The 19,197-nt window shown below is 58.2% G+C and overlaps 1 protein-coding gene across 8 annotated transcripts in view; it reads left to right on the forward strand.

Moving 5' to 3' along the window:
• FGFR4 (fibroblast growth factor receptor 4) overlaps positions 1-12,293 on the forward strand; it is a 34,122-nt gene extending 21,829 nt beyond the window's left edge. Inside the window, exons 1-18 of one of the 8 annotated variants that reach the window (XM_016954312.4) lie at positions 472-683; positions 3,152-3,292; positions 4,023-4,286; positions 4,378-4,458; positions 4,571-4,737; positions 5,318-5,441; positions 5,954-6,144; positions 6,272-6,410; positions 6,764-6,957; positions 7,032-7,177; positions 7,280-7,401; positions 8,957-9,067; positions 9,163-9,353; positions 9,687-9,809; positions 9,917-9,987; positions 10,234-10,371; positions 11,459-11,564; positions 11,694-12,293. In XM_016954312.4, coding sequence (XP_016809801.1) covers positions 3,202-3,292; positions 4,023-4,286; positions 4,378-4,458; positions 4,571-4,737; positions 5,318-5,441; positions 5,954-6,144; positions 6,272-6,410; positions 6,764-6,957; positions 7,032-7,177; positions 7,280-7,401; positions 8,957-9,067; positions 9,163-9,353; positions 9,687-9,809; positions 9,917-9,987; positions 10,234-10,371; positions 11,459-11,564; positions 11,694-11,843 — 2,409 coding nt within the window. In that variant the 5' untranslated portion in view covers positions 472-683; positions 3,152-3,201 and the 3' untranslated portion in view covers positions 11,844-12,293. Of the gene's footprint in view, positions 1-471; positions 684-782; positions 1,242-3,151; positions 3,293-4,022; positions 4,287-4,377; positions 4,459-4,570; positions 4,738-5,317; positions 5,442-5,953; positions 6,145-6,271; positions 6,411-6,763; positions 6,958-7,031; positions 7,178-7,279; positions 7,402-8,956; positions 9,068-9,162; positions 9,354-9,686; positions 9,810-9,916; positions 9,988-10,233; positions 10,372-11,458; positions 11,565-11,693 lie in introns of those variants that run through there. The other 7 variants (XM_016954313.4, XM_016954314.4, XM_016954317.4 and 4 more) reach the window with 7 other exon arrangements.
• Positions 12,294-19,197: the final 6,904 nt, after the last annotated feature.

Genomic DNA, 19,197 nt, shown 5'->3' on the forward strand with positions numbered 1-19,197 from the left:
AGATTTGTGTTGTAAGTATCACTCCGCAGGTTGCGCAGGGAACAAATGAGGGAGCAGAAGGAAGGGGTTCTCCTATCCGCTGCACGGTACTGCGCAGAAGACAGGGGAGCCAGGCATTCCCTGAAGGGTGAAAAGCAAGGAGTAGAGCTGGGTAGTAGACTAGAATTTAGAAGCCTGGCCTGGGGCCTGGGTGGGGCGAAAGAGGCGGAGCCTGAATGGGGTGTGTATAGGGGGTTGCGTGTAGGGGTGTGTGTATAGGCTGGGGCGGGGTCCCGGGAGTGGGCTGACTGGGTCGGGGGCGGGGCTCTCCAGGTGGGCGGGGATCTTGGCCACCCCTGGCCACACCTCTCTCCGGCTCGAGCTGGTCTAGGCGGGGCGGGCCCGAGGGGGTGTGGCAGGAGGTGGGCGGGCCCGGGGGGGGGCGTGGAAGGAGGGGCGGGCCCGAGCAGGAGGGGGCGGGCCCGAGGGGCGGGGCGGGACAGGAGGTGGGCCGCTGGCGGCCACGCCGCCGTCGCGGGTACATTCCTTGCTCCCGGCCGAGGAGCGCTCGGGCTGTCTGCGGACCCTGCCGCGTGCAGGGGTCGTGGCCGGCTGGAGCTGGGAGTGAGGCGGCGGAGGAGCCAGGTGAGGAGGAGCCAGGTGAGCAGGACCCTGTGCTGGGCGCGGAGTCACGCAGGCTCGAGGTGAGCAGGAACCCTTGTGGGCCCGGGCTGCGCTCCCAGCCGCCAGGGGGCGAGAGGCGGCGGGGCTACGGGGACTGCCCCTCCCGGCGCAGGGGACCTGGGCGTCCGCCGGGCGGCAGGGGGTGGAGGGGGCGGTAAATCAGTAACCCGCAGTGCACACAGGGCCTTTTGTCCCGCTCCGTCCAAAGAGCACCCCGGCCGCGGAGCTGGTTACTCATTGCCCACCGAGGCGGGGGCAGGCTGGCCCTGTGCAGCTACCCTCGGGACCCATTGATTCGCACCTCCCCCCAGGCTGGCCCGGCAAGGGTGGGGGAGGACAAGCGCGCTTGTCCCTGCGGCTGTCTTCGCGCCGGCGGCAGAGATGAGGGACCTGGGGCCCCGAAAAGTTCAGTCACTTAGTGCCCGGGGGCCTCCAGCGCGAGTGCGGGAGGCTGAAGGAGAACCCAGGACTGTCTGATGCCTAAGGCAGGTCCTCCATTCCCACGTGCGGGGTGGTCGGTCAGCGGTCAGCAGCCACGGGTGACTCGACTAAGGACTCTGATATCAGGGCAGCCTGGGGTAGGAATAAACTCCCCGGGCCTCCCCACCCACTCCCAGCCCAAGCTGTGTACCCAAAGAGCTGCCCTCCCTGCCAAGCCGAGCTTGGTAGGGAGTTTTACCAAGGAGGATCCGACTGGATTCGAGAGTTGAGGTGGGCCAGAGACAGCAGTATCTGAGTCAGGTAGAGAAGAGCAATGAGGGGCACAGAGGGATGGGCAAGAGAGCACATGTGCCCAGTTTTGAAAGCCAATGGCTTCAGCGCTCCTGAAGGGGCAGACGGTGTGACCAAAGAGATAGGCAGCGGCAGAGAGGGAGCCCTAGGATGTTGAGCTGGATCCTGCTGGGCACAGGTAGCCATTAAGGGCTTGCAAGCTGGGGGGCGTGACATGGCAGACTTGCAGGGTTTTTTGTTTGTTATTTTATTTTATTTTTTTTTTTTTTGAGACGGAGTCTCACTCTGTCGCCCAGGCTGGAGTGCAGTGGCGCGATCTCGGCTCACTGCAAGCTCCGCCTCCCGGGTTCGCGCCATTCTCCTGCCTCAGCCTCCCGAGTAGCTGGGATTACAGGCACGCGCCACCGCGCCCGGCTAATTTTTTGTATTTTTAGTAGAGACGGGGTTTCACCGTGTTAGCCAGGATGTTCTCGATCTCCTGACCTCGTGATCCGCCCACCTCGGCCTCCCAAAGTGCTGGGATTACAGGTGTGAACCATCGCGCCCGGCCGACTTGTAGTTTTTTAAAACTCTCCTGGAAGGTGAAGGCTGAAGAGCCGAGGGAGAGGATGTTTCCAGAGGCCCATGCAAGAGATGGCCATGACCTGCCTTGAGAAGGGGCAGGGGAAGCCAGATGGACTGGAAGTGGAGTGGCAGTGACCAAGGAGGAGGAGGTGTGATGGGCTTCCCATGCAGGGTAGATCCAGAGACACCAGTGCCACCCATAGGCCCCTAGGACGCAGTGGTCACCCGATTCCTTTGTCCCAGCTGAGACTCAGTTCTGAGTGTTCTATTTTAGGGAACAGAGGCGTCCTTGGTAGCATTTGGAAGAGGATAGCCAGCTGGGGTGTGTGTACATCACAGCCTGACAGTAACAGCATCCGAACCAGAGGTGACTGGCTGAGGGCAGACCCAGGGCAACAGGTTAACAGTTCTAGGGCCGGGCACAGGGAGGAGAACATTCCAACACTCTGTGTGCCCAGTGCCGATGCACGTTCTCTCTTTTATCCTCAAAACAGTCCTATGAGGATAGTAAGCCAGAGAGAGACAGAGACAAGGAATTACAAGTTGGTGAGAGTCAGGATTTGAACTTGGCTCTGGCGGATGGAAAATTAGGGTCTGTATTCTTTACAAAACCGTGTGTGCCTCAGATGGAGTTGGTGCATAACAAGCAGACGTATCCAGGGTTGCGGTCCTGCTTGCCACGGAAGGGGCTGCCTTGTCAGTTGTGAGCACCCAGCCCTGGAAATGTCAGTAATGCTATAAGGAGTGGGGATCGGATCAGATAACATCCAGATGCTGAAGTTTGACCTTGTGTCATTTTTCACTTTCTTTTTTGGCTCTTCTGCAATCAATTCATTTATTTAGCAAAAAAGAAATTATGTGTGCCGAGAGCATGCAGAAGATATGTCTCCATTCTCTGCTTCCCTCCAAGAAAAGAATCCCAAAACTGCTTTCTGTGAACGTGTGCCAGGGTCCCAGCAGGACTCAAGGAGAGCAGGAAGCCCAGCCCAAACCCCTTGCACAACCTACTGTGGGGAGGCCTTAGGCTCTGGCTACTACAGAGCTGGTTCCAGTCTGCACTGCCACAGCCTGGCCAGGGACTTGGACACATCTGCTGGCCACTTCCTGTCTCAGTTTCCTTATCTGCAAAATAAGGGAAAAGCCCCCACGAAGGTGCACGTGTAGCAGGAGCTCTTTTCCCTCCCTATTTTAGGAAGGCAGTTGGTGGGAAGTCCAGCCTGGGTCCCTGAGAGCTGTGAGGAGATGCGGCTGCTGCTGGCCCTGTTGGGGATCCTGCTGAGTGTGCCTGGGCCTCCAGTCTTGTCCCTGGAGGCCTCTGAGGAAGTGGAGCTTGGTATGGCTTCTGAGGTGGGAGAGGGTGGCAGGGGTGGGAAGAGTGGGCACCAGGAGGGGGCTGCTGGGCTGAGCAAAGCTGGAAAGGATCCTTGCCCAGGCCCTGAGAAGGTGGCGGCAGGGCAGGGCTCAACCACTGAGACTCAGTCAGTGCCTGGCTTCCAGCAAGCATTCATCTATCACTGTGTCTGCGAGAGAGGACTGGCCTTGCAGGGCGCAGGGCCCTAAGCTGGGCTGCAGAGCTGGTGGTGAGCTCCTTGCCTGGGTGTGTGTGCGTGCGCGTGTGTGTGTGTGTTCTGTGCACTGGGTGTGTGACCTAGGAGGTCCAGGCAGCATGTGTGGTATAAGCATTATGAGGGTGATATGCCCCGGTGCAGCATGACCCTGTATGTGGCACCAACAGCATGTGCCTTGTGTGTGTGTGTGTCTGTGTGTGTGTGTGTCCGTGTGTGTGTGTATGTGTCCGTGTGTGTATGCGTGTGTGTGTGTGTGTGTGTCTTGGCCACTGTCATGTGCACTAAATGCTGTGTGTGTGACATGCCCCAAGAGTGTGGCATTTGCCCTGGGTGTGGCATCCGCAGCATGTGGCTGTGTGGGTGTCAAGGAGTGGTGGCTCCTTCAGCATGCGTTGCGAAGTGCTTGTGCCCTGCATGTGCGGTGTGTTCTCTGTACACAGGAGGCTGCCTCAGATGGGGCTGCGGGGTCTGCTGACCTCTGCCCTCTGCCCACAGAGCCCTGCCTGGCTCCCCGCCTGGAGCAGCAAGAGCAGGAGCTGACAGTAGCCCTTGGGCAGCCTGTGCGGCTGTGCTGTGGGCGGGCTGAGCGTGGTGGCCACTGGTACAAGGAGGGCAGTCGCCTGGCACCTGCTGGCCGTGTACGGGGCTGGAGGGGCCGCCTAGAGATTGCCAGCTTCCTACCTGAGGATGCTGGCCGCTACCTCTGCCTGGCACGAGGCTCCATGATCGTCCTGCAGAATCTCACCTTGATTACAGACGGTAAGAGACTCTAGCAGGGAGTGAAGGGATGCCTGGGGAGACAGACCTGCCCCTCTTGGACCTTAGATGCTTCCCTCTGTCCCTGATGTAGACTCCTTGACCTCCAGCAACGATCATGAGGACCCCAAGTCCCATAGGGACCCCTCGAATAGGCACATTTACCCCCAGCAAGGTCAGTAAGTCTCCAAGGACTTGTGTCCCCGCTGCCGCTCATCTGATCACTGAGAAGAGGAGGCCTGTGTGGGAACACACGGTCATTCTAGGGGCCTTCCCCTGCCCTCCAGCACCCTACTGGACACACCCCCAGCGCATGGAGAAGAAACTGCATGCAGTACCTGCGGGGAACACCGTCAAGTTCCGCTGTCCAGCTGCAGGCAACCCCACGCCCACCATCCGCTGGCTTAAGGATGGACAGGCCTTTCATGGGGAGAACCGCATTGGAGGCATTCGGGTGAGTCTCTGGGTTCCAAGACCGTCTGCTCCCCCATTTTCATTCCTTCATCAGTCCCCTCATACCTACAAGCATACCTATAAATCAATCGAATGAGTGAAGCGATTGCGGGGCCCCGGAAGGAGCCCTGGACTGTGGACCTGGGCAGCTCTGGTTCCCCTTCTGCTACTCTCTGGCAAGTGACTTAACCTCTCAGCCTCAGCAACTCCATTTGTAAAGGGAGAAGAATCACTGACTGGTTGGTCTGCATAAGCCTTAGCATCTCATCGTCTTGATGAGACCCTGCAGAGTCGGCTCCACGCTGTCATGAGGCAACTGAGTCTCAGAGAAGGCAAGGGCTGGCTCAAAGTAGCACAGCTAGGGAGAGGGAGAGCTAAAATTCCAAAGGCTCAAACCCAAGGCTCAAGAACACTGGGGAGCCTACTCCTTTGTGCCATAGTCCTTGGCCTGGGCCTGATGTTCTCAGGGCCTAGAGAGCTTGACAAGAGCCCTGTGGGCAGGATGAGGATCTAGCCTCCTGGTCCTCTGGCCCCCTTGGTGGACATGGTCCGGTGGTCCCGGACACTCTCTCTGCCTGCAGCTGCGCCATCAGCACTGGAGTCTCGTGATGGAGAGCGTGGTGCCCTCGGACCGCGGCACATACACCTGCCTGGTAGAGAACGCTGTGGGCAGCATCCGCTATAACTACCTGCTAGATGTGCTGGGTGAGCGCGGGGCTGGGAACAGGGGAAGCCTGACTCATTTTGGGCTCAGTTGTGCCCTCTTGGTGGGGTCTAGTCTGGCGGGCAGGATGGACTCAGATGAGTCAGGCAGCTTGGTGACCAGGTGGGTCAGGGGAAAGCACAGGGGTTAGTGTGGGGCTGGAGGAGCAGGAGTCTGCCAAGAGGAAAAACAAGAAGGACATCCAGGCAGAGGGCGCAGCCCGAGTGGAGGGCCTGAGTATAACAAATGCCCTGCACTTGCAGGCCAGCATATTCGTAGGGCGTGGCGTTTATATGGGGAGCCAGGTGGTGGAGGGTTTTGAATGCTAGGCTGAGATGTTGTCCTTGACCTGAAGCAATGGGGAGCCAGGGAAGGTTTAAGCAGGGTAAGCAGGAGACGGACAAGAAGCTGCAGAAAGGTCCCTCCCTTGAACTTGAGGAAGGCTGGAGGGAGGCAAACAGGGTGCTTCTATGGGTGCCAGTGGTCAGGGTTGACTGTCTCGCCCGGTCCCCAGAGCGGTCCCCGCACCGGCCCATCCTGCAGGCCGGGCTCCCGGCCAACACCACAGCCGTGGTGGGCAGCGACGTGGAGCTGCTGTGCAAGGTGTACAGCGATGCCCAGCCCCACATCCAGTGGCTGAAGCACATCGTCATCAACGGCAGCAGCTTCGGAGCCGACGGTTTCCCCTATGTGCAAGTCCTAAAGGTGCACCCTGCTGCAGCCTGGGCCCCATTCTTCTCCCACCTTGGGTTGGGGGGCTCCCCAGCTTCCCTGTTGGCCACAGTGTGGCCCCAGGCCCTGCTGTGACCCCAGAGCATGTCCCCCTCCCCAGACTGCAGACATCAATAGCTCAGAGGTGGAGGTCCTGTACCTGCGGAACGTGTCAGCCGAGGACGCAGGCGAGTACACCTGCCTTGCAGGCAATTCCATCGGCCTCTCCTACCAGTCTGCCTGGCTCACAGTGCTGCCAGGTGAGCACCCGAAGGGCCAGGAGATGCTGCGAGATGCCCCTCTGGGCCAGCAGTGGGGGCTGTGGCCTGTTGGGTGGTCAGTCTCTGTTGGCCTGTGGGGTCTGGCCTGGGGGGCAGTGTGTGGATTTGTGGGTTTGAGCTGTATGACAGCCCCTCTGTGCCTCTCCACACGTGGCCGTCCACGTGACCGTCTGCTGAGGTGTGGGTGCCTGGGACTGGGCATAACTACAGCTTCCTCCGTGTGTGTCCCCACATATGTGGGGAGCTGGGAGGGACTGAGTTAGGGTGCATGGGGCAGCCAGTCTCACCACTGACCAGTTTGTCTGTCTGTGTGTGTCCATGTGCGAGGGCAGAGGAGGACCCCACGTGGACCGCAGCAGCGCCCGAGGCCAGGTATACGGACGTCATCCTGTACGCGTCGGGCTCCCTGGCCTTGGCGGTGCTCCTGCTGCTGGCCGGGCTGTATCGAGGGCAGGCGCTCCACGGCCGGCACCCCCGCCCGCCCGCCACTGTGCAGAAGCTCTCCCGCTTCCCTCTGGCCCGACAGGTACTGGGCGCATCCCCCACCTCACATGTGACAGCCTGACTCCAGCAGGCAGAACCAAGTCTCCCACTTTGCAGTTCTCCCTGGAGTCAGGCTCTTCCGGCAAGTCAAGCTCATCCCTGGTACGAGGCGTGCGTCTCTCCTCCAGCGGCCCCGCCTTGCTCGCCGGCCTCGTGAGTCTAGATCTACCTCTCGACCCACTATGGGAGTTCCCCCGGGACAGGTGCACTGAGCTGTGTGGGGGCAGGGACGCGGGCGCCGGGTTGCAGCCCGCCCTCCGCAGGAGTGACTCGGAGGTCTGAGGCTGGACTTTCTCCATCTCCAGGCTGGTGCTTGGGAAGCCCCTAGGCGAGGGCTGCTTTGGCCAGGTAGTACGTGCAGAGGCCTTTGGCATGGACCCTGCCCGGCCTGACCAAGCCAGCACTGTGGCCGTCAAGATGCTCAAAGGTGAGTGTGGCCCGGTGTGGTGGCTCACACCTGTAACGCCAGCACTTTAGGAGGCTGAGGGTGGGAGGATCGCTTGAATCCAGGAATTCGAGGCCAGCCTGGGCAACATGGCGAGACTTCATCTCTACAAAAAAAAAAATAAGAAAATGAGTTGGGTGTGGTGGTGTGTGCCTTTAGTCTCAGTTACTAGGGAGGCTGAGGCAGGAGGATCCCTTGAATCCAGGAGTTGGAGGTTGCAGGGAGCCATGATCACGCCACTGTATTCCAGCCTGGGCAACACAGTGAGACCCTATCTAAAAAAATAAATAAATAAATAAAAATAAAAGGTGAACGTGGCAGCCTGGAGGAGGTGCTATGGCATTGGGACTAATAGAAGGGGCTCACGGTGCCACCAGGTGAGCCCTGGAGCTGGGAGAGGCTGTGGGATCCCACCCTTAAACCTGCAATTCACCTCTGCTCCTGACCCTGGCAAGTGACTTCTGAGCCTCAGTTTTCCCTTGTGTCATATGGGGTAGATAACAGTCCCTACTCCCAGCCCAAGGATTGTGGAAAGTGCCTGGCTCATAGTCAGGGCTCAATAAATCTTCACCACTGGGGTGATGATGATGAGAAGAATTTGGTGTGACAGGCTTGATATCCTGTGTCAGCATTAGTCTGTGTCAGCTTTGACTTCACATCTCCTTGTCAGCCTCACAGGCCCTCTACCTCCTTCTTTATGGTTCCCCCCAGACACACCCTCAGCCTCCCTTGGACCCTCCCTAGGTCTGCCCCCCACATCCACTGCTGTAGGAGGACAGCCCTTCTGCTTGCACCCAGGCCCAGCCCCGGGGTGCTCTTGCTGGGCACTCCTGCACCCCACCCATCAGGGCCTCTCCTTGCAGTTCCCCAGCCCCCTCTGCAAGAATGGCCTCCACTGCTCTTCTGCTCCTCCCCTCCTCTCTACACAGCTGGGGCCACCTGGTGCTCCCTGGGAGGCAGGGATTGAGAAATGCACATTGTGTCATTGGCCCAGGGCCACAGGTCAGCCCCAGGGGCTCAGCCAGAGAAGCCAAAGCAGCCTTCTTCCCAAGCTCCTCGGCTGCACCCGGCCTGCCGCCAGCTCCTTGAATTCCCAGGCCAGTTGGAAGCCAGGCCCTGGTCAAACATACCCCAGGGCGCCAGCCTGCTTTCCGCACCCAGAAGCTCTGACCCCATGCGGGGACTACCGCTGACCCCTCCAGCGGCAGCTTCCTTCCTTCCTTCCTGCTCCGAGCTCTTCCCCTCTCTCCTGTGTCCTGGGCCTGCCCGCTGGAAGGCCTGCCTCTTAGATCCTTGATACAGTTGCATCCTTGCAACTGCTGTGACAGGCAGGGTGTGACCCACTGCTCTGTTTCCCACAAGACAAACCTGAGGTTCAGAGACGCTAGGAGACTTTTTCAAGGCCACACAGCCTAGCAAGGATTCAGCCCTAGACCTACGTAGCCCTGGTCCAGTGCTGCTTGTCCTGCCCCTGCCTCTGCATGCTCCCTCATGTAGTTGGAGGGCAGCCTCTTCACCCCGTCTGCTGCCCTTACAGACAACGCCTCTGACAAGGACCTGGCCGACCTGGTCTCAGAGATGGAGGTGATGAAGCTGATTGGCCGACACAAGAACATCATCAACCTGCTTGGTGTCTGCACCCAGGAAGGTGGGGCCGAGGCGGGGCTGGCTGCACGGGCCGCCATTAGGGTGCAGAGCCAAAGCTTTGGCAGCCTCTCCACGCTCCCTCCACTCCCTCTGCAGGGCCCCTGTACGTGATCGTGGAGTGTGCCGCCAAGGGAAACCTGCGGGAGTTCCTGCGGGCCCGGCGCCCCCCAGGCCCCGACCTCAGCCCCGACGGTCCTCGGAGCAGTGAGGGGCCGCTCTCCTTCCCAGTCCTGGTCTCCTGCGCCTACCAGGTGGCCCGAGGCATGCAGTATCTGGAGTCCCGGAAGGTACAGGCGGTAGGGCTCTGAGCCCCTCTCAGTCTCTCCAGCTCCACCCTCAGGCCTGTGGCATTCAATGTCCCGACTTCTCCCTCTCTGCTCTTTTTCATGACCCCACCTCAGTGTCCCCAGGCATTCACGCTTTCCTGCATTCCCCACTTGTTCCTCACCCTTCCCCAGAGGGGAGAGGGGACGCAGGAGAAGGCGCTCCCCATTTCTAAACCTTGACCTCCTCCTCTGTAAAGTGGGTGGAGGGCCCCTGCCCCCGGGCCTGCTGGGGGGTGGTGTGTGCTCAACTCCAGGCCAGGTGTCCCGATGCACCCAAGCCCCCGCTCCCTGCAGTGTATCCACCGGGACCTGGCTGCCCGCAATGTGCTGGTGACCGAGGACAATGTGATGAAGATTGCTGACTTTGGGCTGGCCCGCGGCGTCCACCACATTGACTACTATAAGAAAACCAGCAACGTGAGGGAGATGGGGCAGAACTGGATGGGGGTGGAGGGGCACTGGGCCCGGGGTGGCAGGCACGAGGACCTGTGGGACTCTGCACTGAGGCCCTCTCTCCCCTCCAGGGCCGCCTGCCTGTCAAGTGGATGGCGCCCGAGGCCTTGTTTGACCGGGTGTACACACACCAGAGTGACGTGTGAGTCCTGCCGGCGGTCACTGTCCTACCCCACAAAAAGGGCAAGGCACTGCCCAAAGTCACGTGGCCCCAGGAGTCATGCGCTCGAGGGCTCCTTCAGATTTGGTCTGGGACCCGAGTGGGCCCAGACTCCAGGAGGAGCCCATTCCCCACCAGCTGTGGTGGGTCATGTCTGTGGGGTCCCCCGTCCTAGCCCCGGTCGTAGGGAGGGCGCTGAGCCACACTGAGCCCTGGCCCTGCCTCCAGGTGGTCTTTTGGGATCCTGCTATGGGAGATCTTCACCCTCGGGGGCTCCCCGTATCCTGGCATCCCGGTGGAGGAGCTGTTCTCGCTGCTGCGGGAGGGACATCGGATGGACCGACCCCCACACTGCCCCCCAGAGCTGTGAGGCCTCACCCTGCCCTCGACCCCACTTTCCAGTCCTCCTCCTGCTCTGCCCTGACCATGGCCTCAGGGTGTGCCCCGGCCAGAAGGACAACACTAACAACAGCTCCTCCTCCTCTTCCTCCTCCTCTTCCTCCTCTTCCTCCTCCTCCTCCTCTTCCTCCTCCTCCTCTTCCTCCTCCTCCTCCTCTTCCTCCTCCTCCTCCTCTTCCTCCTCCTCCTCTTCCCCCTCCTCTTCCCCCTCCTCCTCCTCCTCTTCCCCCTCCTCCTCCTCCTCTTCCTCCTCCTCCTCCTCCTCTTCTTCCTCCTCTTCCTCCTCCTCCTCCTCTTCTTCCTCCTCTTCCTCCTCCTCTTCCTCCTCCTCCTCCTCTTCCTCCTCCTCCTCTTCCTCCTCCTCCTCCTCCTCCTCCTCTTCCTCCTCCTCTTCCTCCTCCTCTTCCTCCTCCTCCTCCTCCTCTTCCTCCTCCTCTTCCTCCTCCTCCTCTTCCTCCTCCTCTTCCTCCTCCTCCTCTTCCTCCTCCTCCTCCTCTTCCTCCTCCTCCTCTTCCTCCTCCTCCTCCTCTTCCTCCTCCTCCTCTTCCTCCTCCTCCTCCTCCTCTTCCTCCTCCTCCTCCTCTTCCTCCTCCTCCTCTTCCTCCTCCTCCTCTTCCCCCTCCTCTTCCCCCTCCTCCTCCTCTTCGTCCTCCTCCTCCTCCTCTTCCTCCTCCTCCTCCTCCTCCTCTTCCTCCTCCTCCTCCTCCTCCTCCTCTTCCTCCTCCTCCTCCTCCTCCTCCTCTTCCTCCTCCTCCTCCTCTTCCTCCTCCTCCTCCTCTTCCTCCTCCTCCTCCTCTTCCTCCTCCTCCTCCTCTTCCTCCTCCTCCTCCTCTTCCTCCTCCTCCTCCTCCTCTTCCTCCTCCTCCTCCTCCTCCTCTTCCTCCTCCTCCTCCTCCTCAGCCTAGTGGAGTGTCCTGGCCTGGCTTCCACTGATGACCCTCCTATCCCTCATCAAACTCCCCACCAAACTCCTCCCCACCCAGAGAACCCCCGGTCCTCCCCTTCCTCCTGAAGGCCTGAGGCTCCCTGTGACCCTCCGCCCCACCTCTCGCAGGTACGGGCTGATGCGTGAGTGCTGGCACGCGGCACCCTCCCAGAGGCCTACCTTCAAGCAGCTGGTGGAGGCGCTGGACAAGGTCCTGCTGGCCGTCTCTGAGGAGGTACAGCCCCTCCCACCCACCACCTCCCTCTGCCTGCTCCCCTCCAGGCCTCATCTGGCCTGACCGCGTGGACATGCGCCCCGTCCCATCCCGGGCGCTGCAGAGGCTGACCAGCTCCGTTCCCCACAGTACCTCGACCTCCGCCTGACCTTCGGACCCTATTCCCCCTCTGGTGGGGACGCCAGCAGCACCTGCTCCTCCAGCGATTCTGTCTTCAGCCACGACCCCCTGCCATTGGGATCCAGCTCCTTCCCCTTCGGGTCTGGGGTGCAGACATGAGCAAGGCTCAAGGCTGTGCAGGCACATAGGCTGGTGGCCTTGGGCCTTGGGGCTCAGCCACAGCCTGACACAGTGCTTGACCTTGATAGCATGGGGCCTCTGGCCCAGAGTTGCTGTGCCGTGTCCAAGGGCCGTGCCCTTGCCCTTGGAGCTGCCGTGCCTGTGTCCTGATGGCCCAAATGTCAGGGTTCTCCTCGGCTTCTTGGACCTTGGCGCTTAGTCCCCATCCCGGGTTTGGCTGAGCCTGGCTGGAGAGCTGCTACGCTAAACCTCCTGCCTCCCAATACCAGCAGGAGGTTCTGGGCCTCTGAACCCCCTTTCCCCACACCTCCCCCTGCTGCTGCTGCCCCAGCGTCTTGATGGGAGCATTGGCCCCTGAGCTCAGAGAAGCTGGAAGCCTGCCGAAAACAGGAGCAAATGGCGTTTTATAAATTATTTTTTTGAAATAAAGCTCTGTGTGCCTGGGTCTTCCCTGAGCAACATGGAGTGGGGTGAGGTGGAGGGATCCCTCCAGCAGAGTTCTGCCTACAGGACACGGACTGAGGGCACTGGACCAGGCCATGGGCTCCGCCACCTCCACTGCCCCAGGAGCCAGTGTGTGCCTATCTGGGTCCGCCTGTCCCACCAGCCCCATCTTGTGTCTGCGACGGTGTGAATGAGTGTTAATGGGCTGAGTCCGCATTGCACTATACACTGTGGGACTCCTGTACCCTCTGCACATGTGTGTGTGTGCATGTGTGCCCTGCAGCTGTCCCCAAGGGAGCTGGCAGCCCCCCTCCCCCATCTGCTCAGCATTAACCAAGCTGACCGTTAACACAGCATGAAAATCTGAGAGCCAGCCTTAGGCCGCGGCCCGCTCCCACGCTCTGCCGGCTCAGGCTGGGGGCTTGTGGAGGCCATGCCCGCCCCGCCCTGGCCAGTCTCCCGGGCAGCAGCTGGTTGCCGCCCGCCTGGGCTGCAGCTGTCCCTGCCTGCCTGGTCTTCCACTGAGGAGCCGTCACAGCCCTGTACTCAGAGCTCCTCAGAGTGAGCAGCTTCTCAAGGCTCTGAGCCTGGAACCTCCTTCCCTGGCCCCATCCTGGCACGTACTGCTACTCCCCAGCCCCTGAGCCTTGAGTGGGCCATGGGGGGCCCAGGCATGGTGTCTGACCCAGCACTTGGCACTCTCCTGTCCTTTTCCTTACAGGCCTCAGGCTGGGACAGGACTGCCCAACCAGGACAGCCTTCGTGGAGGCCATCAGGATTGCCCCCGTCTGCCCCCAGGGAGTGGTGGCTGAAAATGCATATGCGGTCAGAGGGGTCAGACAGAGGGATTGGAGGCTGGGGCCTCCTTGGAAGACTGAGCGTCAGCTCATGATTGTTTATCCTCACTCTGGGCTCCTCCCAGCTCTCAGCATAGCCTCTCCGGCTGACAGTATCCCACACAGAACTCATCTTACCCCCAGAACTGTACCTCCTCCAGGGCAGGAACCAGGGAGTCACCTGACTACTTCCCTCAAGAACCCTGTTCCAGGCCAGGTGCGGCGGCTCACCCCTGTAATCCCAGCACTCTGGGAGGCCGAGGCGGGCGGATCACCTGAGGTCAAGAATTCGAGACCATCCTGGACAACATGGCAAAACCCTGTCTCTACTAAAAAATACAAAAATTAGCCGGGCATAGTGGGGCACACCTGTAGTCCCAGCTACTCAGGAGGCTGAGGCAGGAGAATCATTTGAATCTGGGAGGCGAGGGTTGCAGTGAACCGAGATCGCGCCAGCCTGGGCTAGGGAGCAAGGCTCTGTCTCAAAAAAAAAAAAAAAAAAAAAAAAAAAACCTATTCCCTCATGCGCTTCCACGGTCCAGCGTGGCTCCTGAGGCCAGCACTGCCACCTCTCTGATAATACTGTCTTTGCCCATGAATAGGGTGCACCTGTCCCGCCTGCCTCCTGGGGCTTAGGGTTTAGGAGGAAGCACGTGTGGATGCACACAGGCTTGGGGGAGGGTGTGATGCGGCGGCCCATGGGTTGGGCTGCGGTGCTTCACTGGGAGCCGGTGCTGGGGCTTTTGTGTCCCTGAGTACCCCCCTCCGAGCCCTGGGTATCCAGCCTCCCTTTTGCTCCCTCCCCTGCAGGTGGCTCCAGAGGTAGCTTCCAAAAGCAGACTGGGTTTATGCTCCCTCCTGCTCTCAAAGACCCCCACTAACTCCCGAAAGCCCCCAGACTGACCGGCTTTCTTTTTCCTTCCTTCCTTCTTTTCTTCCTTCCTTCCTTCCTTCCTTCTTCCCTCCTTCCCTCCCTCTCTCTCTCTTTCTTTTTCTCTCTCTTTTCCTTCCTTCCTTCCTTTCCTTTCCTTTTGCTCCTTCCCTCCCCTCTCTGTCTTCCTTTCTCTCTTTCTCTCCTCCCTTCCTCCCTCCCTCCCTTCCTTCCTTCCTCTCTCTCTCCCTCTCTTTTTCTCTCTCTTCTTTCTTTCTCTCTCTCTCTCTCTTTCTTTCTTTTTCTTTTTTTTTTTGAGACAAGGTCTTGATCTGTTGCCCGGATTGGAGTGCAGTGACGCCATGGTCATGGCTCTGCTGCCTCAAACTCCTGGGCTCAAGCAACCCTCCCACCTCAGCCTGCCAAGTGTGTAGGACTACAGGTGCGTGCCACCACCCATGGATAATTATTTTTTATTTTTTGTAGAGATGGGGTTTTGCTATGTTGTCCAAGCTGGTCTCAAACTCCTGGCCTCAAGCAATCCTCCCACCTTGGCCTCCCAAAGTTCCCAAGCCACTGGACATTCTGACTGAGCCCGTCTCTCCAATGTATAGCCTCCCATTGGGGGGTCACTGTCCACTGACTGTGTCCGCCTGTCCAGCCAATCACAGGAGAAGCAGATCCCTTGGACCTGACCTTGGGAAGGAGAGGACTGGGAGATTAGAATCATGTGTGAGGACAGTATTCTAAGGGGATGTGGAACAACAGCCCCATTTTCCAATTTCCCACCATGAGCCTGCTGCGGTGCCAGGGTCAACCAGCCACGCTCTCCCCTGCCACAGCCTTGCCAAATAAAGATTGTTCTTCCCATTTAACGATGGAGAAACTGAGGTCCAGGGTCACAAGAATGGGGCTCCAGGAAGGAGCTAGGCTGAACCCCAGGTTCCCAGAAGGCCATGTGCACATTGGAGAGCAGACCCAGGTCACTCAGAGTGACAGGGGCAGCTGCTGCCTGGTGGGTCCTGGGGGCCGGGAGGGGCTCAGCTGCCCACCCTGCACCCCCTCCCTGCCAGCGTCCCTGGCAGGCACACGCTTCCTGGGGCCATTCCACATTCCTGATGTCCCATGTCAGAATGACACATATACTGCTAATTCCCCTATGCGAGCTCTGATGCTCCAGCTCTCTGCCCTCCCCTCCCCGCTCCCGGCAGCATGGCAGCAGCTGGGGCCTGGCCTCCCTGGTCTGCCTGGGTTCTAGCCTGTGACAGGGGCCCATAGAAAAAGCACTGAGTCCGGGCCGGGCACAGTGGTTCACGCCTGTAATCCCAGCACTTTGGGAGGCTGAGGTGGATGGATCACGAGGTCAGGAGATCAAGACCATCCCGGCTAACATGGTGAAACCCCGTCTCTACTAAAAATACAAAAAATTAGCCGGGCATGGTGGGTGCCTGTAGTCCCAGCTACTTGGGAGGCTGAGGCAGGAGAATGGCATGAACCCGGGAGGCGGAGCTTGCAGTGAGCGGAGATGGCACCACTGCACTCCAGCCTGGGCGACAGAGCAAGACTCCGGCTCAAGAGAAAAAAAAAAAAGAAAGAGAAGAAAGCACTGAGGACAGGCACAGTGGCTCACCCCTGAAATCTCAACACTTTGGGAGGCTGAGGCAGGAGGATCACCTGAGGTCAGGAGTTCGAGACCAGCCTGGCCAACATGGTGAAATCCTGACTCTACTGAAAATACAAAAATAAGCCGGGCATGGTGGCGGGCACCTGTAGTCTCAGCTACTTGGGTAGCTGAGGCAGGAGAATCGCTTGAACCTGGGAAGTGGCGGTTGCAGTGACCCAAGATTGCACCTCTGCACTCCAGCCTGGGCGACAGAGGGAGACCCCGTCCCAAAAGAAAAAAAAGAAGGCCGGGAGAGGTGGCTCATGCCTGTAATCCCAGCCTTTGGGTAGCCGAGCTGGCCAGATCACCTAAAGTCAAGAGTTCGAGACCAGCCTGCCCAACATGGTGAAACCCTGTCTCTACTAAAAATACAAAAATTAGCCGGGCGTGGTGGTGGGCGCCTGTAATCCCAGCTACTTGGGAGGCTGACACAGAAGAATCGCTTGAATCCGGGAGGTGGAGGTTGCAGTGAGCCGAGATTGAGCCACTGCACTCCAGCCTGGGCAACAAGAGCGAAACTCCATCTCAAAAAAGAAAAGAAAAAGCACTGAGCCCACCTCTGGACTCTGCCTCTTGCTGGCTGTGTGCATAAGGCAGGGTTCTGGTGGCATCAAGACAGTGACTCTGACTTGGGAAGCCCTAGCCAAGGGATGGAGGCTGCTGGCTGGGGAGTCAGCACCTGGGAGGGAGGGGGAGGCGCACGGTGGAGGGGAGGGGCTGCAGGCTGAGTAGCCTCCATTTGAGATGCTTGGGACCAGAAGTGTTTCAGATTTCAAATTTTTCAGAGTTTGTAATCTTAGAAACAGGACCTACATCTAAACACAAAATTCATGTTTCATATACAAAATGTTTCTAATTCAAAATTTATGTTTCACTTACACCTTGTATACATAACCTAAAGGTAATTTTATACAATATTTTAAATAATTTTGAGCATGAAACAAAGTTTGTGTATACTGAACCATCAGCAAAGTAGGGGGCCGGGCGTGGCGGCTCACACCTATAATCCCAGCACTTTGGGAGGCCAAAGCCGGTGAATCACCTGAGCTCAGGGGTTCGAGACCAGCCTGAGCAAAATGGTGAAACCCCCATCTCTACAAAAAATACAAAAATTGGCCAGCCAGGCACAGTGGCTGACGCCTGTAATCCCAGCAGTTTGGTAGGCCGAGGCGGGTGGATCACCTGAGGTCAGGAGTTTGAGACCAACCCAGCCAACATGGTGAAAACCCATCTCTACTAAAAATATAAAAATTAGCTGGGCATGGTGGCGCACCCCTGTAATCCTAGCTACTTGAGGCTGAGGTGGAAGAATTGCTTGAACCCAGGAGGTGGAGGCTGCAGTGAGCGGAGATCACACCATTGCACTCCAGCTTGGGTGACAGAGAGAGACTCCATCTCAAAAACAAAAAATAAAAACAAAAACAAAAATTAGCCGAGCTTGGTGGTGGTTGCCTGTAATTCCAGCTACTCGGGAGCCTGAGGCAGGAACATTGATTGAGCCAGGAGGTTGCAGTGAGCCAAGACTGCGCCATTTTACTCAGCCTGGGTGACAGAGTGAGAGCTTGTCTCAAAAAAAAAAAAAAGCCAGGTATGGTGGCTCATGCCTGTGATCCTAGCACTTTGGGAGGCTGAGACAGGAGGGTCGCTTGAGCCCAGGAGTTCGAGACCAGCCTGGACAACGTGGCAAAACCCCATCTCCACAAAAAATAAAAAAGTAGCCGGGTGTGGTGGTGCACACTTGTAGTCTCAGCTACTTGGGAGGCTGAGGGAGGATCATTTGAGCCGAGGAGTTCGAGGCTGCAGTAAGCTATGATTGCTCCACTGCACTCCAGCCTGGACAATAGAGCAAGGCTCTGTCTCAAAAAAAAAAAAAGAAAGAAAGAAAAGAAACGAAAAGCAAATATGTCAGGTGTGGAATTTTCCAGTGTGGCATCATGTCGGTGCTCAAAAAGTTTCAGATTTTGGACCATTTCAGGTTTCAGATTTTTGAATTAGGGATGCTCAACCTGTATGACCAAAATTACTCTCTGAGCCTCCCTTTTCCAACCAGTCACACAGGAATGATGACACCCACCTCAGAGCATGGTTTCTACTGCTCTGTAAACAACAGCTGTTGCTGCACAGAGATCAGGAAGGAATGGCTTCCAGGGGTGGATTACTGTGCAGGTGCCATGATCTCATTTCCTTCTCCTGGCAGCCCTTCCACAAAGGCATTCTTGCCCCATTTTCCAGATGTGGACACTGAGGCTCTGAAGGTGGAAGTGACTGGCCCTGGGTCACACGGGGGAAAGTGAGAAAGTTGTTGCTCAGGGCCAGGTGCCCTGCCTGTCCCACGGAAGAGCCCACTCACACAGCCTAGTCAGCCGGGCAGTTCGGAGGGTCAGGAGAGGCTCTGGGTGTGCATGAAGCAGGGGACGTCTGTGACTGAGATGTGCACACACAGGGGTGGATGGACAGTCACCACACCCAAGCACAGAGGTGCCTGTCTCAGTGCTCCTGCCTCCAGCCCCATGGCATTCGGTCCCTGCCCCTTCAGTCCCCTCCCATGGGCCACTCCTTCCTGGGGACACTCTTCCTACCACCTCCCGGGGACACACTTCCTACTGGCTCCCACGTGGCTGAGACCCATTTGCCCTTCAGATGTCACTCAAGCCTCAATTCTTGGGCAGCCTCCTCAGGTCCTCCATTCCAGGTCAGCTTCCAGGCTGGACCCCGTTCACAGGCTCTGGCGGCTGTCTCTGTAGTAGAGGGATGCTCTGAATAGTCTCCTTCCCCCCAGACTGTGAGCACCAAGACGCAAGTTCTGCTTTGGTTGTGTTTTGTTTTTGTTTTTGTTTTTGTTTTTGTTTTTTGAGACGGAGTTTCACTCTTGTCACCCAGGCTGGAGTGCAATGGCGTGATCTTGGCTCACTACAACCTCCGCCTCCCAGGTTCAAGCGATTCTTCTGCGTCAGCCTCCCAAGTAGCTGGGATTACAGGCATGCACCACCACGCCTGGGAGACGGGTTTTCTCCACGTTGGTCAGGCTGGTCTCGAACTCACAACCTCAGGTGATCTGCCCTCCTCGGCCTCCCAAAGTGTTGGGATTACAGGCGTGAGCCACCGCGCCTGGCTTGGTTTTGTTTTTTAAATCAGTAGCTCTGAAGATGTAGCATATGTCAGAGTTATCTAGTGGGCTTGTATGCTGGACACCCTACCCCCCAGAATTGTGTATTTAGTGGGTCTGGGGTGGAATCTGGGAATTTGCATTGCTACCCAGATGCTGCTGGTCTGGGGAGGGAGTAGGGGTCATACTTTGAGAACTATCGTTTAGTTTTGTTTTGTTTTTTGAGATAAAGTCTCAGATTCTCTCGCCTCAGCCTCTCGAGTAGCTGGGATTACAGGCGTGCACTACCACGCCCAGCTAATTTTTGAATTTTTAGTAAAGACAGGGCTCCACTGTGTTGGCCAGGCTGGTCTCGAACTCCTGACCTCAAGTAATCTGCCTGCCTCGGCTTTAGTTTTGTTTTGTTTTGAGAC

This window comes from Pan troglodytes, chromosome 4 (assembly GCF_028858775.2).
Source record: "Pan troglodytes isolate AG18354 chromosome 4, NHGRI_mPanTro3-v2.0_pri, whole genome shotgun sequence".
Lineage (NCBI taxonomy): Eukaryota > Metazoa > Chordata > Mammalia > Primates > Hominidae > Pan > Pan troglodytes.